Source organism: Maniola jurtina, chromosome 8, assembly GCF_905333055.1.
Source record: "Maniola jurtina chromosome 8, ilManJurt1.1, whole genome shotgun sequence".
Taxonomy (NCBI): Eukaryota; Metazoa; Arthropoda; class Insecta; order Lepidoptera; family Nymphalidae; genus Maniola; species Maniola jurtina.
The window spans coordinates 2,556,667-2,583,803 of NC_060036.1; the positions used below are offsets into that span (position 1 = coordinate 2,556,667).

The 27,137-nt window shown below is 35.7% G+C and overlaps 1 protein-coding gene across 1 annotated transcript; it reads right to left on the minus strand.

Moving 5' to 3' along the window:
- Positions 1-16: 16 nt before the first annotated feature.
- LOC123867604 (aminopeptidase N) lies at positions 17-26,873 on the minus strand. The gene is made up of 14 exons (XM_045909702.1): positions 26,729-26,873; positions 13,447-14,178; positions 11,700-11,855; positions 10,987-11,286; positions 10,436-10,619; positions 9,979-10,135; positions 9,334-9,593; positions 8,081-8,282; positions 7,044-7,324; positions 4,377-4,576; positions 3,569-3,736; positions 2,682-2,825; positions 2,513-2,591; positions 17-2,216 (listed from the first exon to the last, which is right to left on the minus strand). The coding sequence occupies exons 2-14, from the start codon at positions 14,157-14,159 to the stop codon at positions 2,052-2,054; spliced, it is 3,009 nt and encodes a 1,002-aa protein (XP_045765658.1). The 5' UTR covers positions 14,160-14,178; positions 26,729-26,873; the 3' UTR covers positions 17-2,051.
- Positions 26,874-27,137: the final 264 nt, after the last annotated feature.

Genomic DNA, 27,137 nt, shown 5'->3' on the forward strand with positions numbered 1-27,137 from the left:
GAAGAGAATCTGGAAATGGGGTTTAATAATGTAAACATGACCATCAATTTTATTTAATTGAAATACTTACAATATTCTAAAGTGTTTGTTATCTCTTTCCAACTTCACGCTTGGCTTCATCGCAACATGCCTCATTAAGCATTATCAGTAGGTTAAATTTATGATAAAGTACAATGTCAAAGCCAAGGGTACATATATTATAATTTTTGCATGAAATTAGGACCCATTCATACGAGAGCTTTTTTAACGTCGTCCGTTAAAAAAGCGTTCAAATAGAACAAATGCATTCCCAAGTAACTGTTCACACGACAACGCTTGTTTATCGCGCATTGTATTTCCAGCACAACCGCGCCGGGTTTTGACGCAACGCCTTTTTAACACTCGTCTGAATTAGGGCTTAGGAACGAGCTCTATCTTATATGGGGGGTAAGTACCTATGAAAACTAAAAATGTGATACAGCATTTTATATTACACTATGATGATAGTAAATATAGATAGGTAGAGTAAGAGCGGATACGCACTCGTCCGATCCGAGTCCGTGAAAATGCGGATAAAAAAGTCAGACCGAAATCGGATATTGCACTATTCCGATCTCTGATACAAATCCAAGCTATTTTGACATAATATTTATGCCATACGTCCGATTTAAATCCGAGGCACATCCGAGATATTCTCACGGATGATGACTGAGACAACTCGGCTGACGGTAGTTGGAGCTAGTGCGTAGGCTATCATACAATTAATAGTTCTATGACTACTTCGGGACGTGTTTTCACGGGTTCGGGTCGGACGCAGTGCGTAATAGCCCTTAAAACACTACCTACCTACCTGCAAATAAAGGCGGGACTGAAATAATGATAAAATTAGGTACCAAAAATAATATCTTTCAGTGTAAAATCGTACAATATATCCCATACATTAAAGCTAGACACATTTATTTTATTTAATAAAAACAGTACAAATAATAAATTAGACTAAGAAATCTTATTATCAATAAGCATAGGTAACTAAGTACCTACTATTAATATTTGGCAACGTTTGTGTTTCCATTTTCCGAAGTTAACTGTATTGTCACTATGTACCTAATATCTAAGTTTTTCTGAGAAGGTTTTCTACATAGGTAGGCGCATACATCTAGATGCAAGATATAATATGTGGGTATTTACCTATAAAACTCAGATTAGGTAGCATATTATGATTCTGATGCGAAGTAGTTTTTAGTGTTTCACACAGGTTCCGCACCTTAAGGATGCAAACGGACCCCTGTAAGTAATTATTAAGCTTCTGAACTGTCTCCGCCTCCATATAAATTGAACCCTTAGAGGCCAAAGCCTATTTTATGGTTTAATTACATTTGTTATCTTTTTATGGGAACTGTTTTATCTCTGATTACATTAAGAGAAATCAGAATTCTACAGAGTTAAAAACCATATCGGCAAATGAAGACTTGTATTACGCGACAGGTCGAGATGGTGATCGGGTTATGAGACGTCACCCCCGCTATCCTGCGACGGGTCAGCACGGGGGCTGTGCAGGTGTGCGGGGCGTCCCCGCCCCGATTGCCATCTGGACCTGTCGTGCACCATACTTACATAATTGAATAAGAATTGCCGAATTATCTATAAACGTTTTCGTACAGTTGCTTAGTATGTCAGATAAATAATTATTATAATACCTTCCTCAGAGTAAGGGCCGGCGCACATATGGCGGAGCGCAGCGGAGAGCATGCCCGCGAAGTTTTCTAATCTCGTGACACATTACGCGAATTTCTACAGGAGAATGCGCGAACACGCGCGGGACTGCGCACAGATGCGCGAGTATTCGCACAGATGCACAATTGATTTTAGATATTATTTCAATGAGGACAATGTCGATAATATTTTGACTGTGAAAAATGCTCTGCGCTGCGCTCCGCCATAATGTGCGCCGGCCCTAAGGAAATCGTAATGATAATATTATGACTAGTAGAATGTTATGGCAATGAGCGATCCAGTGTTTTGCCAACTATTGTACTTACGATATAATTATTAACACTTAGTTAATCTATCAATCACGCATCGGTAACTCTAGGTGAAGTTTTATCTATAGCTAGCAGCCAATTGACAATGCTCTGGTAGTTGTTTTCCATCCATTGCACGTTGGCAGCCGTCCTCTCTAGCACTTGCTGCACTGGTCGGCCTAAGTCACTGCATGACTCTGCCACGAATCGCTTAAGCTGAAAAAAAGTATATTATCGACATAATATTTCTGCCCTGAATCAAACTGTATCACTTTTGAGTCTCTTACCCTAAACTCCGCAATAACTTAGAAGCATACATTTCTTAAACTTTTTTATAAGACTACCAAATAAAATACCTACCAAAATTATTGTGACTTTAGAAACTGAAATGACTGGCGCCAAAGATCTAGTGAAACGTGACCGATCCAATGCAGTGCAAGGTGCAACAGTATTCAGATTCACGGCGGTAATCGTCAGCAGAATTTAAAAATAGTACAAAAATATAACGTTACCTCCTCATATTCATGAACTTGATTTAGTCTTCTTGTAACCACCTTGAGTATTGAATTTAATGTAGAAACAGATCCAACACTGTCAAAGAAAGTTAATTATAAGTAAATTATTGTCATAGATTTTTCAATTAGTTACCTAACCACATATCTTAAAATGTTATAGACTTACTATTCCTTTAACCGCTGCCAATTGGCTCTAACAAAGTTGAAAGCTATCGGCTCTCCGATAGAAGAACTGGCGACGGCTGAGAACACCCTCACTGTGTCTTGTTTCCGAATACCGCTATCGTTTCTGAGTGATAAATCCAAATATCTGCGAACATGCGAAGTACGATAATTACATTAAAGCAAAGTTAAGAAGTGACATTCGCTGTAATATTTCTGCTAATTCTGTTAATCTGTTAATTCTGTATACGTACAATTTAATTCTCAGACGATCAGGCCTCCTTGGGAGACTCTAACTGTATCCACATTATAAATTATTATGAAAACTTATATATATTGAGTTATATTGAACCGATAGACCATTTATTTTTGGGTTCCGTGCCTCAAAAGGAAAAACGAAACCCTTATACGATCACTTTGCTGTCTTCTGTCTGTCCGTCTGTCGTGTCCGGTAAGAAAACCTATATGGTCCCGTTGACCTAGAATTGTGAAATTTGGCAGGTAGATAGGTCTTATAGCGCAAATAAAGGATTTAGTCTAAAAACCGCGAATTTGTGGTTACATCATTTCATAAAAAAATTTCATTATCACAAAAAAAAAATGTGTTCATGAAAAATTTGATTCACTAAATCTTAATACCTGGTGCAGACCGTTGTTAACTTGCAGAGATCTACATAAAGGTGTTAGGTATATCTTGTACGATGGTACGGAACCCTTTATGTGCGAGTCTGACTCGCACTTGACCGGTTTAAAGGGCAAAATTAATTTTTATCCGCAGCCGCACTGTCGCATGTTTTTGCTCTGGCGTACAGCCTTCTTCTTTCATATCAACCTAAACTAAAGGAACTTCACGCCTCTGTCAATTATATTTTAACATTCACAATATCAAACCTATAAAGCAAGTATGGGGCCCTGGTACATCCGAGTACAGAAAGCAACAGTTCTCTCTCAGAAGGTACGCTGACAGCCAGGAATCGTTCCCAGGCAAAATTCCACTCCCTGGCGTTCCCTGCTTGGACTCCAACGCAGTATACCGTACTACGGAGATCAGCATGTATACTGAAAACGAGGTTATTGTTAGCCTTTCTTTATTAGGACGCGATGGAATGTAGACAAAAATGGAGGAATTAAGAAAAGGCTCATGTTCATGAGCCAATGAGCTAATACGAGCTAATACTTAGTTAATAAAGATAAAGGTATGGAATTCTTTTCATATGTAGCATTCATGTTGCGGAAATGAGGATGTCATTTATTTCGCAAATTTCCTATTTGAAACGAAGATAAATCACAATATGGTTAAAATTCAGTCCTATTCTTAGTTGGAAAGCTATACCTATAATTAATAATAGATCCGACGTGCAAACAGCTTTCTTTGTTAACCCCCAACCCAAAAAGAGGGGTGTTATAAGTTTGACGTGTGTATCTATCTGTGACATCGTAGCTCCTAAACGAACGAACCGATTTTAATTTTTTTTTTTTTTTGTTTGAAAGGTGGCTTGATCGAAAGTGTTCTTAGGTATAATCGAAGAAAATCGGTTCAGCTGTTTGAAAGTTATCAGCTCTTTTCTAGTTTTCTTTTAGAGGTTTTGTGTCGGGGGTTTTTTAAATTTTGAGTTATTTTAACAGCCGGTCAAGCATGCTAGCACAAGATGACCGTTCACGCAGTTCTTCATCGAACACCAACGTACAAAATACTCACTCATTGTAAGCGTCGGGGTTTGGTGTCAGCATCCAGTTGGTGTACATGCGGACAGCGTGCTCCAAGCACTGCACGTGCTGCAGGTGACAGGCGGTGGACAGCAGGTCCACTCGGTGCTGCGCGCGCACCACGCTTTCGTTCGTCGCGATCTCCCAACCTAGCTCTTGAACTGCATCACTTAAGAGCCGTAGGACGTATCTCTGAAAGTTATGAAACAGTGTATGTATATTAAAATATATGAATATTATTATTATTAAATTAAATTTTCTGTATGTCTGTCTATCTGTCCGTCTGTCCGTCCGTCCGTCCGTCGTGTCTGTCAAGAAAACCTATAGGGTACTTCCCGTTGACCTAGAATCATGAAATTTGGCAGGTAGATAGGTCTTATAGCACAAGTAAAGGAACAAACCCGAAAACCGTGAATTTGTGGTTACGGGCGAGTCGCAGGGAGCCGCTGAATTCAGGCGGCGCAAGATCCAAGTCGCTAAAAGAACCCTATGTCCAGCAGTGGACGTCTATCGGTTGTTGATAAGTTCATGTAGGACAACTTATGCCACGTATAAATAAGACTTTACCATCGGCTCAGAAAGCAGATTCTACTAACAAGAACCTTTTAAAAAGCCATTGCTTTTTTTAAAAAACAAAACGTTACAAGTAGTACAAGTTTTGCAAGGCCCAACAAAAACTGTTCAAAGTTTTAACTCAACCGAATGAACAATGCGGTAATACACAGTAATGAACAGACAGGCCAACAATAATTTAAACGCTTTTTAACATCCCTTCGCTTATCGCAATAATATGTGATTATAATTAATCTACTAAAGACCTATTCTGTCATAATAAAGCAGGCCTTCACAAAATAATAGGAATCATTACATACGTCTCGTATCTACCGATTCTGTACAAAAAGATAACGTTGGTTTTAGGTATATCCTATACCTACCAATTAATTTTATTTATTATCATAATATTCTTATTATCTATATGCCGCTAAATTGTATCAATATCACACTAATCATAAATATTATGAGCAGTAATGTACTGGGTTTTAGACACGTTTTAGATAAGTAACATAGTTTTTTGGCGTACGTCATATTAAAAAACCTATAACAGCAATTTATTACGTTGTCATAGAACATTACCTACTTAGAGAAAAAGTGTAGATCTATCTAATTACTCCATTAGTCAGTTGCGATAGTTAAATATTCAGATTTGATTAAAAAACCGGCCAAGTACGAGTCAGACTTGCGCACCGAGGGTTCCGTACTCGGGTATTTCTTCCGGCATTTGGCACGATAAATCAAAAACTGTGCTGCATAAAAATAAAAAATAAATCTGTTTTAGAATGTACAGGTTAAGCCCTTTCATAATAATACCCCATTTGGTATAGTTATCTTACTTTGAAAATTGAAAATACTAATTAATTATTATTTGTTCATGAACACATTTTAATTATTTTTTTGTGATGTAAATCAACGGTTTTCTGACAAATTCACGGTTTTCTGATTTTTTCCTTTACTTGCGCTATAAGACCTACCTACCAAACCTACCTGTCAACGGGAAGTACCCTATAGGTTTTCTTGATAGACTCGACAGACAGACAGATAACAAAGAGATCCTATAAAAGTTCCGTTTTTCCTTTTGAGGTACGGAACCTTAAAAATGTATAAAAACTTAAATTCAAATTCAAATTCAAATTCAAATTAAATAGTCTCTGATAAAGCAGGTGTTCACATAGCTAAATTTTCAAATTATTATTTACAGTACTCTACTATCAGTGGTCTACTAAATGTACTTTTAAGATTTAGCTAAAAACAGTCGTATCTAATAATTCTAAATTGAAACTTGTTGGCCATCTTTAAGGTACACTACACGGGCCTGACCGCATGACCCGTGTAGTGCACCTTAAACAGAAAACCTTTGAGTTTCAAGATTTTCGTTATTATCATCAGCACTTAGAACCAATAGCGCCATCTTTTATATTTTTTCACAGTTCACATACAATGCCATACATATTATTATCTACCTTCATAATCTTAGAAACCTCCATCTGATATTATCTTTGATTAAATTCTAATATTTTCAATAAATATTTTTATCATAATAATATTATCTATGAACATTGACTCTAGCTAGCGGTTTTCGCTACCTACTGTAAGTTCATGATAAAATCTCTAATCTATAATATCTATAAAACAAGTATCTGAGTGATAAATCCAAAATATGCGAAAATGCAAAGTACGATGATTAAATTAAAATTTAGGCAAAATTAAGGAGTCATATTCGCTATAATACTTGTATCTGTTAACTCTAGCTAGTGGCTTCGGCCAAGTTCATGATAAAATCTGTAATCTATAAAACAAGTCGCTTCCCGTGGTCTGTTCCTATGCAACGGATTTTCATGTGGTTTTCACCAATAGATAAAGTGATTGAAAATTAAGGTTTGTACGTATAGTTTAATATTTCATTGAAATATGAGGATGATTGTTGAAGATGTACGAAGAAATCAAGCGTCTGACAGCTTTTATCAAAAATGCTATCTTATAAACAACCACACTGACACCACATTAGAAGAATCTACATTGCACCCATGCAAAACTGGGTAACGTCATTAAAAAGATCTTCATTACATCCAATTATTCATAACATTAACCACACATAACTCACCTTATATTCTAGATAGTACGCTCCCTTAGACAGCATGGTATCAATATAACCCAAAGCAACAAGGCCTGCCTTCCAAGGCACATAACTCTTCTCATGTGATAGATAACTTGTGATGTCCAAAGCAGTTCTATAGTCCAAATGTCCAGACAAAGCCAAGTTCATCGCGTCATCGATGATTTGAGCTCGGTTTATTGGATGTATCTCTTGAAAACGTGACTGATCGTTTAGAACTTTGATCAACAATTTCCAATTTCGTTGATCGTAGTTGATTCGGTAAAAGCCTGTAAAAATGAAAAAATGAAAAAATAAAAGAGAGATTTGTGGAATGGAAGAATTGTTATAGTAGTTCATACAGGACCTAGATTTTACAAGTCAGAAGATTTGTGAGAGACTGGTATCGTAAGCAAAACCTAGTCATTCATGTAGCACTTCCAACATCAATGTTCATTATAGATGACTAGCTGATACCCGCGACTTCGTTCGCGTGAATGTAGGTTTTTTAAAATTCCCGTGGGAACTCTTTGATTTGCCGGGATAAAAAGTAGCCTATGTGCTAATCCAGGGTATAATCTATCTCCATTCTAAATTTCAGCCCAATCCGTCCAGTAGTTTTTACGTGAAGGAGTAACAAACATACACACACACACACACACACACACACACACACACACACACACATACAAACTTTCTCCTTTATAATATTATAGTGTGATAAAGATAAAATTTGTGAAAAAATCATAATGTATCGTAAAAAAATCATAATGTATCGTAAAATCGTAAAAAATCATATGTAAATGAATAATGGGGTAAATTGTAAAATATTATGTGTTACTATACTATACTAAATATAGTGACAAAAGGTATAATTCAAAAGTGGCAAAAAGTAAAATCGGTTTATGTTCAGTTGATGTATAATAAAACTTGGTGCTTGAAAGAAACTACAATTTAAGCTTAATTACTTAAAATAAAAAAAAATTGAAAGACCTTATTCTTCGCTACTAGTTGATTGGATGTTAACGTATTAAAGTTACTCTAACCTGTTTGTTGTATGTTTCCAATCAGCCAATCATTTTCACCAACGGTTATGTTATTAACAACTATGGACCTTTCTCCTCTTAACCATAACTTAGGTCGGGTTGATTCGAAGTCTTTTTCTGAAGCGGTCGTATAAGAAACAGGAATCCACCAAACTGAAGAGTTGTTTCCATTTAGTGTATTGTTTATTAAGACGAACCTTTCCTGCAAATAATAATATAGATTTCATGTACGTACTAAAACCAAAATCAAGTCAAGCCAACTAAGTTGAAGTTTCTTAACTTCAGAGTTACTTATCATCTCAACACTACTGAAATCTAGTCTCCTCTCAAAATGACAAAGGTTTAGTGCAGATTGGCAGACTACACACTTTTGACATTATTGTGGAAAACTCTCAGGCATGTACGATGTTTTCTTCACGATGTTTTCTATCACTGTTAAAGCAAGTCATAAAATTTCATTGTTTGAAACCTTCGAAAACTTAGAAATGCGTACCCGGAATCGGGGATCCCCCAATTGAATATCGATATCTTAACCACTACCAAGCTATCACCGGCTCAGTACAACTCAAAAGTATATTTAATTTTAAATCACTGATATTAATGTTGAATAAATACTATATAAAATCTTACAGTATACAAACCCTACATATAAGATAGTACTGGGTATGAGCCTATATTTTTTACCATTTACAAAATCCGTAGGGTATTTCAACCAATGCGCTCCAGACCAAATTACTAAGTATTTCAATAGATTATAAACTTTTTAATGAATTTCTATTCGTAGAATCCTAAAGAGAAAAATGTACTGCATAAACCAGTTCATTAATAATCATTAATAAACATTTGCGGCTGCCATGTGCAGATACTACGGAAATAGTCATTCGGCTCAGTAGGTTTGAACGAGTAAATAGCAATTAACTACAAGGATGCTTGCAAAACCATTACTGCCCTTATTTCACACTTACAACCTACCCTCAGTTAGGCCACCCTTTTTTAGGCGCAAGCTAAATTAAACATTTCGAAATCTCAACTCATGGATGACAAACTAATTCTACCGTCAATCAATAAAGCTCTTGATTGCACTTAAACACTAGATGATGCTCGCGACTTCATCTGCATGGATCAATCATCAAAGTTTTGTAAAATCCCGTGGGAACTGGGAACTATTTGATTTTCATGCTAGCTACTTCTTTATAGAGTAGAAATTAAGAAGAAAAACTCAAAGATCTTAATATAATTGATAACATAATCACCTGATTAAAAGTAATCGTTCCATTTTTATAATTCCTCGTGATAGTCAAAACGGGAAAGCCGGTTTGTAAAGTCCAAGAGTCCATGACTACACCAACATCTGCGTCGAATGCTTTCCTTTCTCTCGCTGCATTCGTGAGGGCACTCCATAGATCCCTCTGTTCTGCGTCTCCATACTTTTTTGCGTTGAGATAATCAGTGATACCAGCGTTAAAGACGTCATCCGTTAAGAAGTGGTTCATCATCCGGAGGATTGCTGATCCTTAAGGAACACCATAATGATAAATTAATTGTCATGAAGGTCTTGAATATTCAACCGACACTACAAACTGAAACTTCACTGAAATCTTTAGTTATGCATTATTTTTTGAGTATTTAGAAGTTAAAACAGTTAGGACGGCATCGTTCTATTTTAATACGTAAATATATAGGTAAATTTATTCTGCTGCAGAGTCCTATATAGACCAAACTCACCGATATAAATGATTTTTGAAAAATTTATTTCTGTAGCAATAAATTATGTCACTAAACATTGATTCTAATGAGTAGATAACAACAGTGTTCACTTTATAATATATTCATAAACATGGAGGTAATTCGAGGGAAATCTGATCTGAAACAATGTCGAATAATGTCGTCATAATTACCTTTTCCATAAGATATTTTGTCAAATATCGCTCCTATTTCCTCAGGGTTTCCGACTTCTACAGATATTTGATGAGACGACGTTAAGGCATCCAGTTTAAAAACACTTTGTACTTCATTAAGGACGAAGACTTCCATTAATTTCCAACTTTTCTCAACCTAAAGTTTATACAGGTAATAAGATAAAATGTACAAAATCAATTAATCTTTTGCACTTTTAGGCCGTGGTTATAACAGCTCATATTCTAAATTCTACTTGAATGGAGCAATTATTGCAATCTGATTTCCGCCAGGGATTAACGGTTTAAATAATTTTAACATTACGGATTGTTAAAATTCAGTTTAGCATTTATCTAAATTTATTTTCTTAATTCTTTATTCTTTCGTTGATTTCAATTGTTTTGTTATGCATATATTTGATTCCATACAATGCTTAGTATACTAAGTTCTTTTTCTTACCGCATCAACAGCAACATATTCAACGTAACTGGCGAAACCTTCATTCAGCCAAATGTCTGACCACCAAGCCGGTGTAACCAAGTTTCCGAACCACTGATGTGCGATCTCATGAGCTACCACAGATGCCACTCGAGCCTTAGCAGTAGTTGGAGATATGCTGGTATCGTAGAGCATGGCTATTTCTCTGAAAGACCAGTTTTCAAACTTTTAAAAGCCTTCCTTTGTTAAAATAAGCTTTATGTCACTTGTCGGACCACCGACGATTAGTGAGAAACGAATTGAGCTAAAAACTAAGAAAGAGTTGGCGAGCAACGAGAAGCGAGAATGTATTTAGAATAGTTTTATCGCAAGGCTATGACGTGGGTACTTTGACCAATTTGTAGAGATTAAAAGAATTGCTCTGAATTAAGAGATGAATTCCAAGCCCAAAATTGTTAATAAACAGTAGATCAGTCATATATACAGTGGATGGATGACTCTACTCGTAAGTCAAATGTGCATCCACTGGATGCGTACGAATAGATAAGGACAGAATTCATAACACATCTCACCTAAAAGTCAGTAATCCCCAGTTCTCCATAGCTCCAGCTTTGAAATCCGGCAATGCTACCATATCTATCTTTGGCAATGGAAACTTTATTTTATAGTATTCTTCCAAGAACTTCAAAATCTTTGGTCCTATTTCCAATGCATATGCTGCAGATGGCAAGGCTTCCTTTCTCGCCCAAACTGAGAAATTATTCTTACTATCACTTATATTACCAAAATCAGTAACTACAAAAGCTACTAAATATGTCGACATTGGTAGAGATTCAGCATAATGGTCCCATGTGTAGTCGAGCAATGTAGCGCTGTGAACGTAATTGAAATTAATCAGTAAAATAGTTTTCACTGTAGTTTAACAATTCGAAATATTACACATAGAATAATTAAAACTGATAAATCATGTCATCGATATTTTTAATAATATTTGAGCCATTATTTGTGAATTAAATCTTAATCAAAACATATTATTAATATACGATTTGTCCAGATTTTGTACTCCTGGCTTATAATTTAAAAATTATCTCGGGGCGGATTTTATTTTGTTCATTGATCTAACATTATGATGCGGGCCTATCAGAACCCTTTTGTTAAAGTTACTGTTGTTAAATTGGCGTGGCGTTAACTATTGTTACTTTAGACAAAAAAGGATGTAACAAGGTTTTCTTTGATAAATAAAATGAGATTGTTGAAATATTATCGTAAGTAGTTTAAAACTTACTGTGGCTGTTTGGCAACAATGTTCATATTGGAGACGGAGGTGAGGTTATTGGGTCTGGCGATGCTGATGCTGAACCTTGCCTTCAGCGCGGGCTCGTCCCAGCACGGAAACGCGCGCCGGGCGTCCGTGGCTTGGAACTGTGTCACTGCTATCCATCTGTGATATTCACATTATTGGGATATGAAATATATACTTACCTTATCACTAAGACGAAAATAAATAATTCAATAGATGATCCCCAAACTTCATCCGCGTGGATTTATGTTTATAAAATCCCTATCCCGACAAATAAAATGTAGCCTATGTGTTAATCCAGGACATAACGCATCTCAATTCCAAATTTCAGCCAAATCCATCCATAAGATTACTTTTAACCCATATTTGCATTAAAGAAATTTTAATATAGTTTTTGCGTGAAAGAGGAACACACATGCAAACGCACACACAAACTTTCGCCTTTATGAAATTGCCCCAAAATAATTTCATAAACAAGACAAAATAAAATTGTTTATTTGTGATTTTTGCGCCTATATTTAATTACTTATTTTGAAGATTTGTAATTTTTTTTATAGAATTCTGTTGAAAAGGAAAAGTATTTCATACTTCAGCAAGTTATTTTACTTCAAACTATGTGTCTTTGGAGGGTCTACAATGTTTGTGACAATGATAATGAAACATAATTTCTTCTGTTTACATTCAAGCTTCTAAAGGTTGGCTCTAAACACAATACAACGATTCTCACTTACAATAAAAATAATTAATTTCGCATTTAAATGCGAACCGGCGGGTCATTGGCGGAACATAAGCGCTTGCAAGGTACAAGCAACGCATAGTAAACGTACATATTGACCTCCCATTAGGAATATAAGAGAGCCCATTTGTGAGACAGAACTAATTTCCGCATGATATGGTTTTAAGAGAGGTTTCCCTAGTGCTCTCCGTACAAAGGGAGATTGGTTCTCATTGTACCTAATAGAAGCCAGTGAAATTTTGTAAACACGTTTTAAAATTAATATCGTGTCTGTGGTTTTCAGATTTCTGTGAAATTTTTACATACAAATCATTAAGTCTGTCTAATTTTATTTGATTGGTTAATACTCAAATGTGAACCAAAGTAGTTTTGTTTGGAGTACGATGGTACCTACGATTAAAATTATGGGCTAGTTATTATTATTATTATTATCTATATAAAAGGGAAGGCTGACTGACTGATCTATCAACGTATAGCTCAAACTACTGGACTGGACGGATTGGGCTGGGCATGCACAAGATAGATATGACGTAGACATCCACTAGGAATGGAAGGATTTTTGAAAATTCAACCTCTAAGGGGGTAAAATTGTGGTTTAAATTTATGTCCATGCCCGCGACTTCGTCCAAGCGGACAAAGCCGCGGGCATAAGCTAGTAATTTATAAAATAGGTGTCAATTGCCATTTTCAGTTCCATCCCTCAGCCCTATATTGAATTTATATTATTTGTTTCATAGTTTGTAGACGTTCTTTAAACTTAGTGTACCCTAGATGATGTCCGCAACTAAGTCCGCGTAGATTCAGGTTTTCTAAAAATCTGCAAACTTTTTCATTTTTGCTTATAGTTCGTCTCTGGGATGTAAGCGTAAAAATCGTTGAAACTGATGCGTTGTGCAAATACAACAAACAGCTGACAGATACACTCGCCTTATATGGACAGATAGCTGACAGATACACTCGCCACAAAATGATATTATATTGAAATAAAATTCATACCTTTTGTCTTTTTTCTCTTCATACGAACTTCTGTAGAAGCCATGAAGGTTGTCATTCAGAATTCCAGTGTAAGATATATTCAACACATACTGTTGTCCGGCGATCAGTTCCTCTACGGTGCTTAATATCTGAAACTGTCTCGGAACGTCTTCTGTTCTTCTTACAATCTTTACTTCTTTACCATCCACTTTCGTATATAGCTCAATTTTATGAAAATTTAACTCTACACCATGAAACGTGACTGATTTGGTATTGTTTTTGATCGTTATAACAATACTGACTTCACCATCAAATGTGAAATTACCTTCAAAAATATATGGAGTAAGCCTTAAGAAATATCTATCCGGTTTAATGTTATTCGGCAGTCGAACATCTTTTACAGAGTTTCCGTAATCACTTGTCGATTCGGCTACATTAGTTGTGCTTTCTAATGCTGTAACACTTTTACTATTTTCTGTACTTAAAGGTATAACTGATAACTTGGATTGATCACACAATTGTTCATATTTAGTAACGTTAGCTAAATGATCAGTCCTCGGGCAGGCTGCGAAGTTGTACACTATGAATGCGGTGGCGACTAGTGCGAGCGCGAATATGACGAGTATGACGAAGGCGAGACTTTTGGAAAGGTAGACACCTCTTTTCGTTTTGGTAGAGAAGTCTGTTTGGAGATTGCCGTCCATTATTGTCAGCGGTTCTCGTCCTTGGGTCATCACAGCATCATTCTGGCATCTGAAAAAAACATCACCATCATCACCTCATCGCCGCCGGCCCATTTCTGAGCATGGGTCTTCTCTCAGAAATAATTAGGAGTCGACCACTCTGGCCAAATGCAGTTTGCCAAACTTCACACACCTTTGAGATCATAACGTTACAATATACAAAAAGTGTAATCGATATTTTTAGTTAATGTGCCCTTGCTACAATCAGCAAGAAAAACCTCAGGTTTGCCATCCTAAACGATCGAATAAACGTCATTAATTTTAAAAGCGCCATAGTTTGTTTATTCTGAGTTAAACATACTCTTACCTAATATTATTGTGTTTAAGATTCGTTACAAGTATAGCACGTACCTATCCACACTGTTATTATAACATCATTAATACAAAAAAGCAGCTATTTTGTGAATGTGAAATATAAAAGCTTATAAAACTTATATTACCTACTTACATGAACAAATCAAAATATGTGTGTTTATCTGCTACCTATGCGTTAGGCCGGCATCGTTCATCCGATTGAGTTTTTTTGTATTCGTTGTTGTTTGAACTTGTAGGATGGTTTCTGGTATAGTACCATCAACGTACAATAGGAGGCGCCTACTACTGTTACCCATATTATTATTACTTACATAAGTAGTTAGTACACTACCCATTCACGTATTCAAGAGACTGATCGCGTTACATCTTTGATCACATCGACAACAGAAAACGATTATTGAAATATTCCTGCATAGGCAGTACCTATTTAATATCTCTTCAGTTGTATCTGTCGCATTCTATTATGTGATTTAGATTGTTACGATGGGGCTGGCGTGTCCGTGTCGGACGAAAGTCCCATAAAAATTAAGATTTTTATAAAAAATATATTTACTATGATTTGTTTAACTACTTGGAGTTACTCTTCGTGATCAAAAAAAAAGTCAGGAGATCCTTAGGAGAGCCAGGGTAAACGTCATAGCCTACAATTGGTGGCGAAGCTGAAGTGGCAATAGGTCCAATTTATAGGCAATATGTGAAGCGGCACATAGTCCGAAAAACCGATAGACGTTGGGGTCTCAAGGTGCTGGAATGGCGACATCGCACCGGAAAGTGCAGGGTCAGAAGACGCCCCACTAGGTGGACGGACGACATCAGGCGAGTCGCATGGAGCCGCTGGATTCAGGCGGCGCAAGACTTTGGCGTGTGGAAGTCCCGACAAAAGACCTATGTCCAGCAGTGGACGTCAATCGGTTGTTGATGATGATGATTTATTTATGATATGACCATTACCATGTTTTCTGCAAATTTTAATTTGATTCCATTTTAATTTTAAAATTCTTTTTTATAACTTTGTACTTAAGCAACTTCAAAAAACATATTACGATGTATTTATGTTGCAAAGGAAAGAGGTTCAGCAAAGTAATTGCTTTGCCTCGTATGGATTGGAATCTGGAAAAGTAATCAGGGGCGTTTGTTGTATGGTTCAAGTATCGAGCTCTGAGCGTGTGTAAAAAATAATAATAATTCTATTTCGAAATACACACAACTCCTATTAGCAAAATTGCGATTTGGGAGTTCGGAGTAGGAGTTCGGAAGCTTTAAAGATAAAAAAATATATCTGCAAACTTATCCAAAAGTTTTGGGGACAGGTTACTCTTAATATGTGCAACATTCAACGATTAAGGTTTCTATGTGCACGTCTTATACCTTTTCTTCGCTCAGTTGAATAAAAGTTATAACATGCAACTGAGCGAGGCAATGGTCTTTGTAATTTATAATATGCTCATGTATGTTCTTTTATCTAAAGACAAAACGCTTACTTAATTTTAATTACTCTTGCAAAACAGACTCGTTTTAAAATTGTGAGTGTCACTAAAGATAAATCAAATAGCATAGATTTTGGACTTTACCTCGTTTTACCTCGTTGTACAAGTAACGAATTCCACGTTTTCATCAGGTGCTGCTAAATGCGTTTTGTTTTATCTAAGCGCTTACTACTTTACCTTGGAACGCAAACTATCTTATACGTGCAGTCAATTAGGTCACAACCTCACGCGGAGTTGTTTTCGTTATATATATTGCAGTAGTAACGCTTTTCACATTGGATTTTACGTCGATGAACGTCCGTCAGCTTTAACAACTTCTTAGTTTTGTTTTACTTGCAAAACCTATAGTAGAGTTTAAATTAAAAGCAAAATAATTGTGATTAACTAATTTTTCTCATTTCTAAGCAACATTTTTAAACTTATTTGCATTTATGTTGTGGTTGGTTTACTAGATAGGTATTACAAATTCCAGCCACAACCCATTATAAAATGGAATGCAAATTTAAAGTAAGTTTATTTCTATAACGTAAAATTTATTCATGTAACGTACGCACATTTTTGGAAATAAGTTACTAATTTTATTATTATTAAATATACTTTAAGAATTAAGTTACCTACATGAATATTAATTTATACTTACTTATTATTATTATTATAATATATATTTACTCTAAAAATTATTTTAAGCTATGAAATGTTGCATTAATTAGAAAAGCTGAGGTTTAAAATAAATTAAAGTAGGCAGGTATTGTTCATTTTTATGCTATTTACCGTCTCATCGTACTATTAGAGTGAGGGAATCGAGAGTGTGCAGCGGTACCTATGGACTATAATTTCTTCTACATGGGTAGGTACTAGGGTACTCAGTCTTAGTTGAGATTTATGTAGCCAAACTTCGATCAAGCCATGTTACTAGGTTTAAATCCCCTTACCCCTTTACCCCTTACCTCGGGTTTTTATACCTACTTTCAAACTTTATGCACTTGTTTTGTACTAATTTTATATTAACTTATAATTTTATACATAAAATATATTAGGAAGAAGGCGAAGATGACAATGCAAAGGTCATAAAACTGAAGTCGTCATCGACATATCCGTAAGTAGATTTTTTAGGTACTCATTGGCATGTCTTTAAAAATAAGATTGTAGGTAACATAGGCGTTATTCGTTTTAGACTAATGACAAAACTTGGGAATGGTCTAATTTTGTCGATTTAAGGCCGATTCACACCAATTGCGTATGCAGCACGTACACGTGACACGTGCGTAATGACGCGCGTGGACCCATAGACGGAACTGCACACACTACGTGAACGTTCACGCCAAAGCGGTATGCCATATTTCATACAGTTCCATGCATTACAATGTAATGGTACACACTACGTCTACGCTTACGCAGCCTGTGTGAACGAGCTCTTAGTCCCTTGCTTTTAAATTTGCCTCCAGGACAAAGAATTAAAGAATTGAGAGCTTCCGTATTACAAGATACAAGTGAGAAGAACTTTTACAATTTAAACACAACACAAGCTGTAACGTGTCAGGAAATGATGTCCTTGAAAGGTCTCATTTCCTGTTATATAGGTACCTACCTAGTTCTCGTCCCGAGCCACTTCCTTCGCGGCATCTTATATGACTTCCTAATTAACACCACGTGACGCGATGGACCATTGTTCTGCTAACAGCCCACCCGGTTAAGTAGTTATGGCGTACATAGAGCTGTATTATGGGGTTTTGTGAAGCCACGATAGGGCACGTATGATATTATCTATACATAATTCAATATTTGGTTTTAGGTTTATATTTTACACCAAATACCAAAATTTTAGGTTTTTAACTCATTTAGTCTTGGAGCTATAGCGCCTGAGCGCGCAGACAGACAGATAGACAAATAGACATTAATAGTGCTCCGTTTTTACCCTTTGGGTACGGAACCCTAAAAAGGTATAAATTAAATTAACACAACAAACACTCGCCCTTGAAATGACTTCTCAAAAGCACTTATTAAAAAATATACTCTACTTTAACAAAGAATCAGTCGTAAACATAGATAGAGCACGGTTGACGCTGAACTAACTTTGATGTGGCCTTTAAATAGACAAATGTAATATAATATCCATAGATTTGTAGGTAATACTAGATGATGCCCGCGTCATCGTACACCTGGATTAGATATTTTTAATCCCGCGAGAACTCATTGATTTCGTGGGGTAAAGATTGGGGATTAAGGATTTAAAAATCCCGTGGGGACTCTTTAATTTATCCATGCAAACAAATACATCAATTCGTTGCAACGTGATTGAAGGACAAAGCAACAAACAAACACAACTTCACATTATTATATGGATAGTGATATTATGATACCTACTATTTAGGTGTACGCAAAATAACATCAAAACTGAAATCACTCAGGATTTAGGAGTAATAATAATATTTGGTGTGAGAATCCACAGCCCACATCGCATTAGCGCATATGTCCCGAAGGACGCGTGTTAGCATATTGTATTATACACTCGTAAGTATATTATATAAAATAACATAAGTATGTACTCGGTTAGCGAGTATCATCATATCATGATCACCCAATCCGTCTCAATACTGAGCACGGGTCAAATTTCTATTGCCATCATCGTCGTCACTCGACATTTGAATTTCAAGTAAAAATAATTATTATTTCAAATAAAACAATAACACTATAATATAACGTTGCGCAAATAAGTTTTGGAGGGAATTTTCAATAGTCTTTACTCTATGGTTTGTGTTACTGGCAAGTGAAAGAGACGCCATCACTCATCAAAACGAGATAGAAAATTAACACAATCACGCGAGTGAGAGGGACGCCATCGTACGTCGAAGCGAAACAGCAATTATAGCACTAGCAGCATGAACTGAAGCCTCACATCCCTTAATCGTAATGGATTTCAGTACAACATTACAGCCCGGCTAAGTCATAAATTCAAGAAGGTTATGACGTACCTACTGTACCTTACAGGTCAGGAATAAAGCATTGTCGATTATCGGCGAGTGGTGTGAAAAAAGTTTTATTATTAATTTTATACCTATTAGGTTATCGTGCTTTTCATGGTCACGGACCATCTGTTATCAATAAATAGAGAAGTTCTAAGCATCTACATACTTAACCTAAGGCTTTATAGCTTAAAGTCATACTGTAGCATTATCGCATTAATGTGCACATACAAGTCGTCTAGCTTGCCTTCACCAAGTACCTAGGTACCTAGGTAATGTCAGGTCAGTTTAATTAGAACACTACAAGTAACACTTACTTAACATTAAATAGATATCGCAAATCAAGTAATATGTAATTTTTTTTTCTTGTTTTATTATACTTTGATGATCCTACAAAATAAAATAAAATTATTTTTATTCAGTGAAACTTTTACAAGTACCTGCCTACTTTTGAATCGTCAAATGCATCTACTTACCACAAAAAACCGTATTGAGTAGGTATATTATACCTACCACAGATACCTACAATCGTAGTAATGATAAAAATGCTTGGGGTTTGACTACCACCTCGCTCCAGGCGGGACTACATTTAAATGGCATAGGTAAACTGAATTTTAAAAAAAAGCAACCGCTGAATTTTTTGCTGGTTTTTTTCGGTAGAAAGGCATTCTGAACCAGTGGTAGATTCACTTGACAATTATGAAACGCCCAAACTCGGGCGCCTGAGTCGGGAACAATGTGTCGATGGGAACTTAAATTGCTAAAATCTAAAGGGTTAGTATAAGAATTTACATCTCACCAACATTTATGAAAATAATTGGTGCGTCGAAACACAATAAAGTCTGACTAAAATGGAGCACTGACTGAGTAGTTGTATGAACGAACCACAAGATACTCGTAGTAGACAGCGAGAAACAGTGAACGTTGGCATCCTTATATGGTGGACATCCAATCTACTAGTACGAAACGTTTTTGTTCGACGTTTCTGATACGAGCCGCCAAGGATGCCCTTCTGGAGTCCATATTTTCTGCTAAGTATAACTTGAATACCTACAAGGAAAAAGTGAATTGGCGTCTTTAAGGCAAGCGCGCTCCAATTTAGACCCACCTTAGACCTCATCATCGCTTTTTCTCAGGCATCACTGTCGACAAGCGCAAGCCTATCTCACAGTAAAAAATCAACAAACACAGTTTTGCATTTATGATATAGATTGTGATGATATGATAGTGGGTCTGTCTGTCTGTTACCTTTTCACAGGACATCCGTTTAGCCGATTTTGATGGTCACAAAGATAGCTTGCATCTGGAGACAAACATAGTTTATTTTGTATTTCAAAGAGTTTTCTCGGGATTAAACAAAAACTAAATGCACGCGGACGAAATCGTGGGCATAATCTAGTCTTCTGATTTATATAAAAGGAAAAGGTGGCTAACTGACTATTAATCTGTCAACGCTCAGTATCAGCTCAAACTATTGGATGCAGATAGTATGCAGTTAGCTTTTATGACATATGATGTCATAGGATAGCTAAGAAAGGGTTTTTGGATAAAATAGGGACTTGAAAGTTGTGTAGTCCACGCGGACGAAGTCGCGGGGTTAAGTTAGTAATACCTACATAAAGCTAAGCAGCTGAAATCGCACTTACAATTTTTACGGGCACATGTGTTATATCTCTGCGAATGTTTATTATTGCGTACCCTATACACTGGTCTAATTCCGTAACCTTTTCTGCGTACCTACCTACAGAACTTTTGCGTGTTTGAACTTAATCAAATTATCGAAATTAATTAGGTACTATTTATACAGTTTACTTAGATTCACGTCCGTAAATTTCGTTCAAATCTTGTAATGAAAATTTTCCATAATACTTTCTGAATTTATGCTACTTATCTGCATACGAATTTCGTTTACATTTCGTGAGCTTTTGTTTCGAGTCCTCAAACCTTTTCCATCCAAATTATGCATTTTATGAATGCTGAATAATTTACATTCTACGTAAGATAGATAGATAGGTAGGTATACAAATTTTTTGTAAAATATTATACTCAAGTAAATACACTACTAGTTCCCTCTGTCACTAATCTTGTTCTCTGTAATTAAAAACAATTTACTTTCAACGTAGTTTATAGTTATTAGCATTGTTGCTAACTATATTACGAATGTAGTTTATGGCATACTATAAAATTAATAATATCATTTTAACGGTCTGTTTTCAGACCGCTACCTACCAGACTGGTTTTCATTTACATACTGCATTCAAAATTAATAGATTCTTCAAATAGAACCCCCTAAGGAAAATAGCGAAGTTCCATCGTAACATTAAACTTTTATAAACAAAAATGTGAACTTGGAGAAGTCTGGCTTTCTCAAGGAGAGTAATTTCGCTCTACGTACATAATATTATTAGGTATGTAAAGTGCTGAAAAATTCTTAAGAGACTTTTCACCACTGTTAATTGCCTCATCTGGTGAGAGAAATGCTGGCTCATTTCTTGCTACATTTGGCTGGCTTTTCAGCGCTGAAATGCAGTCGGCTTTCTTCCACGCAGGCATGATTTGTACTACAAAGATTGGATTACCTAAAAGTTTTATGTAACATTTGTGTTGACAAAACTCTTTCAACCGAGTTAGCGTTAATCTTTTAATTATTCATAATATGGCGCAATAGAGGCCCTAAGTGGTACATTATGGTATTTGAATAATAAATGTGAATTGCTTTACGTTTTGTTACACCTAATAGGTACATATTGAACTTCTTTTTTTGCCCGTGCGAAGCAAAGGCAGGGTATATGTTTTTCACGCTTATCTGGGTAAGTAGGTAGGTACGTGGGATTATATTTTTATACCCTTGAAGAATCCCAACGGCTCGATGGATCAAAATCAAAACATATTTTCCTAACTATTTTAAAGCCATAAGCTTTGTTTTAGAATATATTATACAACCTGAAAGTTTTGTAGGTAGAACCTCTATACATATTTCTTGCTCAATCAAAAACAAGCAAAAATGGTGCAGTGCAATCGCAATCAGGCAATCAGACAAAAACCCCGGCCAAGTAAGGGTTACGTTTTTCCTTTTGAGGTACGGAACCCTAAAAATTGTAACGTAAAAAGTTTTTAAACACTAATATATTAATTTTGAACATAACTTCGACGCTCTTTCTTGTTTGTATGTCATTAAATATTATGATCGTTCACAGACACCAGTGAAGCCGGAGCGAAGGACAACACGTAGTGTGAGGCAGCGGGTCGGAGTGAGCGAAATTTGCGATTCAATGAGCCCGTCTCAACAATCGCATATTGAACAAGCCATTGTGTAGGTCATACCTACTCCGTCTTACATAACACTGCCAACATAGTGATAGTGTTTTGATCTAGATACTACGTAGATACTATAGTAACTTACCGAACTGTACCTATTGATACTGATCGAAAGTTAACGTGTGTAACAGGTATAATATTACATTGAAACAGGCTGTAGACGGAGTCTAAAGTTCCTATCCAGCCCCCCGATTATGTAAGAAAAACGTATTCATCGTTATCATAATAATCGGTAGCAAATTCTGCCCCTTGATTGGCTGTGAAAAAACTTAAACAGCGAATCAACCAATCAAAGGGCTTTGCTGTCAATTACGATAACGATGAACATTTTTCTTACACAATCGGGCGGGGGGGTCTGATCAAGAAATGTAAAGTGAAATACAAAAAAAGTTTTACCTACATAGTAAAATAATACATACTTTAATAACTATAATTGCAAAACCTGGTCAAGCGCGTGTTAGAACACACATAACAATATTATACATACATAACATAAGAACACACACATACCTTTCATTAAAGTGATAACTATTTCCTCTAAATTATAACAAAGTACAATCTGACGTCACGTTGCTTAACTTTCAAATAGACGGTAAGCTCAGAGCACACTTTGTACTCAAGCTACACATAAATAACTCTCAACGCCTATTGATAAGATACCGAAAAGGATAGCTAATAAATCGGGACGATATCAAGCTTTTAATAAAGGGGGCCCAGCGCACCCCCTTGCATGACCCCATCACAGCATAGAACACCGCGTTGTCCTATTGTTACACTATTAATAGGTTTACCATACGTCGGAGTTAAGCCAGGATTCTTCCAGGATTATTCCGATTTTAGGCTTCAGTATATAATTTTCAGTTGAAGCTAGTATTTTTACTACATATATACAACAGAATGCTTGTTATGTATATGATTAATAGCTATTTTTAAGTGGAAAACGGCACAATAATTATGTAGGCATTTTAAAATTTACACAGAAAAATAACGAACCACTTTAAACTTCTTCTTCTCCTATACCCTCTAGACCTTATAGAAGCTTATATTTTATTCAATTTTAAAAAAATGCAGTTGCTAAGCAATATTTTGTTTTAAATAATGCATAGCATGCGTTGCACTGCCTCTTATGATGTATGTTAGAACTAGAAGCCTTCATGCAAGTGATAACAACAACTGTGCATAGATTTAACTCGATGGGATGAATGATGCGCGGGCGCATAGAATACTAATATATATTACTTATCATTTTTATTATTATAAAATAAATTAAAAATAATATTTAAATATTTTATTATAGTGTATGATATCTGAATAGTAGATATATTTTAAGTGGTTTTTAGGGTTCCGTACCTCAAAAGGAAAAACGGAACCCTTACAGGATCACTTTATTGTCTGTCTGTCTGTCTGTCAAGAAACCTATAGGGTACTTCCCGTTGACCTAGAATCATGAAGTTTGGTAGGTAGGTAGGTCTTATAGCACAAGTACAGGAATAAATGTACTGAATAAAGTACTGAAAACCGCGAATTTGTGGTTACATCATTTAAAAAAAATTAAAATGTGTTTCAATTTTCAAAATAAGATAACTATACCAAGTGGGGTATCATATGAAAGGGCTTTGCCTGCACATCCTAAAACAGATTTTTATTTATTTTTATGTATAATAGTTTTTTATTTATAGTGCAAAATGTTGGAAAAATACCCGAGTACGGAACCCTCAGTGCGCGAGTCCGACTTGCACTTGGCCGGTTTTTTTATTTAATAATAATCTGAATTTTTAATGCTATTACTTTTTTCTGTCCGAACCTGTTTTATCCAAATCATGGTAATTGTAGCTAAAGGGCTCTAACTCCCCTTACGAAACGTGAGCAATACAAAGGGTCCGGCGCAACCAAAGTTTAGTAAGTATTATTATAGTGAGGCAATAAAGAACAACCAGTCCTCACATTCTAGCTTCGTTCAGAATTAAAACGTAACGTATTATAATATTAGGGGGTGACAGTTTGGATGATTTTGTAATACCGCTATTTTTCAATTCAATAATTTATTACGAGGTTCGCTTTGGTTTCATCCTTATAATAACGATATTTCTCAGCTGCTTTTTTACAGGAATTTTAAATGTAGAAGCAAAGTATATTCCTTGGATGACTTAAATATAAAGCCTCATGGTAACGAGCGCTTTGCGTTGGCAATGGGTTGGAAAATTTCAGTGTTTGTCTCTTGGAAACAATAAGCTCTGCATTTCGCTGACACAAGGTAACATAATAATTTGTCAATTTGTATAGTCCACTCTGACTTTGAGCAGTAGAACTGTTTTCTGAACGAATCGTAGTCTTGTTCAATCCATCCACATCCTCCATGCTAATACCTATTATAAATGCGAAAGTGTATCTGTATGTCTGTCTGCTAGCTTTTTACGGCCTCAAAGTTAAACTAATTTTGATGAAATTTAGTACCTTTCATCCTGGGGAAAGAAATAGACTACTTTTTATCCCAGAAAATTAAAAAGTTTCCACCATCCCACAGATTTCTTAAAAGCCCATATGGTTTACCAATTTTTATGAAAAGCTTGCATCCCGGGAATTATTGACATAGGCAACTTTCATGACGGAAAATCAAAGAGTTCCCACGGAATTTTTAACAAATCTAAATCCACGTGGACGAAGTTCCGGGCATCATCTACTAAATAATAAAGCCTGTAAAAATGGCCAACCTACATGTAATTTAACTGATAAAAACTCTCAACTCGAACAGTTGAGAGTTTTTATCGATGACAGCAGCTCGTGGCATTTGACTGCGATGTTACCTGATGCTGACTTGAATGACTTAGATGAAAGCCAAGAAAGAAAGATAATTCCAGTAGATAACAACGCCGTAGTGTACCGAAGCTCTTAATCACTTGGTAATTATGGCTTGATGTATCAAAAAGGCGCCATGTCCAGCTGAACGTGACAAAAGCCTTTCACCGAATCAAAGGCTACTGTAACAGTTTAAGTGAACTTAAATCCGTCATTTTTAGTGGGAGATGTTAAACCATTAGGTTTTCCAAGTGTTTTCCTAAAATTCAATTTTCATATTAAACAATAGACTAGCGCAAGTTTTACTCAGGGCTCTGAGCCAATTCATTTTCAATTGAACTAACGTGACTTGAATAAATAAATTTTTCGTTGTGAATTAATGGTAATAACTACAGATCATAATAGCTTATTTAAACTTAAGCGGTAAGTAATAACCATTTTCAACTTAAAAATAAAAGGTCTGAGAAGTCACCAAACTCGGGTGTTTTCTAATAAAGTTGCAGTAAATGCGCAACTAGAAAATGTTATTAACATCTTGAAAATTTCAAAGCGAAAAAGTGTATAAAAGTTTATTGTTATAAAATAAACAAACGAAGAAGAAAAAGGCGAGCTCCTCGGCGTAAACAAATTGAACTTACAACCGCAATCATGAATCCACGGCCGAATGTTGGGCTGGATCTACACTGTTGGATTACATTATTTATATTCCATTTTACAATTAAGTAATTTCAAATAGTGGAAATGGAATCTTTCCATCCAAAGTATAAGATTTAAGAACTTTGTTTAATATATATTTCAAAGTAGGATTCTTTATCTTTTTCTATTAAAGTTATTATAAGTACTAAATGCCTACAAGACAAAATCACGAGTTGAAAGATATTTTACAACAACTTTAATCAAAACAAATGTAAAAAAAAAATTAAAAAATTTCAACATGTTTTGTAATTTAAATAGGAAGATACTGGCTTATTATAATTTATATTATAAACTTACATTTTGATATTATTTTGACTATGAAGATGTATTATTTGAGATTTTCGTAGACATAGTCAAAGTCAAAAGTCATTTTGAATGTCAATAGTTGAATTTGTAAGATAATGTGATAATAAATTACGTGAACTTAAAACTAAAGCTTACGAGCGTTCCAAACGCGTCCAAGTCTGAGAAGAGCTCACAACAATTTAGCCGGGTGTTCTTTTTGCTATCACCAATTCATTAAATCACTAAACTTATTAGAACTATCAAAGTCGAAAATATACCCTGGATACATTGACTTATATATTACTTCGCCTGGATAGTAATAACTAATAATTATGTACTATCTATAATTTATGCAACAACCATAGGAAACAGCTTGGCCAGGACTTGTGTCGCAGGCTGCGGCATTTATAAAATAGTTTAATATTGACGTCTAAAATTGATATAATATCAAGAAAATCAACATCAACAACTAAATAATCGTCGAATCAGTCAATAAGATAGCGAATAAACATATTAAGAGTCAAGACGTACACGATCGCTTTTTCAAACTAACCAAACCGTCCAACCAAGTGTAGACCGGCTTTAAGAAAAATACCTACAAAAAGCGCGCCATACATTTTCCCAAGCTATGTTGAGTTGTTTACATCTCGCAACAGATTATGTCTTATGTGATAATTTAAAAAAATTGAAAGAAAATTACCTTTGAACACGACATCCATTGTTTTCTTTGTCTGAGTTTTCGTGATTTCGACCGTTTGAGATTTATTTTTCTTTTCGTGTGGCGGGAATTTGTCTGATACTCGCAGACACCCGTGCCGCGTCGTGGTTGGTATTATACTAGTAACTAGCTCCCCAGCCTCTCGGTAGAAGGGGCGTTCAGGGGTTACTTCACACGATAGGATATGAGTTTGATGGACACGCAATCGACATACGACCTCCGACGTTCATTTCAAAGATGAACACTTTTATTGAACATCGATTGGATTTTATGTAGGTAAGTGCTGTTGCCATAATTTCGTTCACGCTGATTTTATTTTATCCTTGCCTAGTGGGGTTCTATAACGTTACTGAAAGAGCCTACATGCAATACTCAAGTTTCTACACCCACC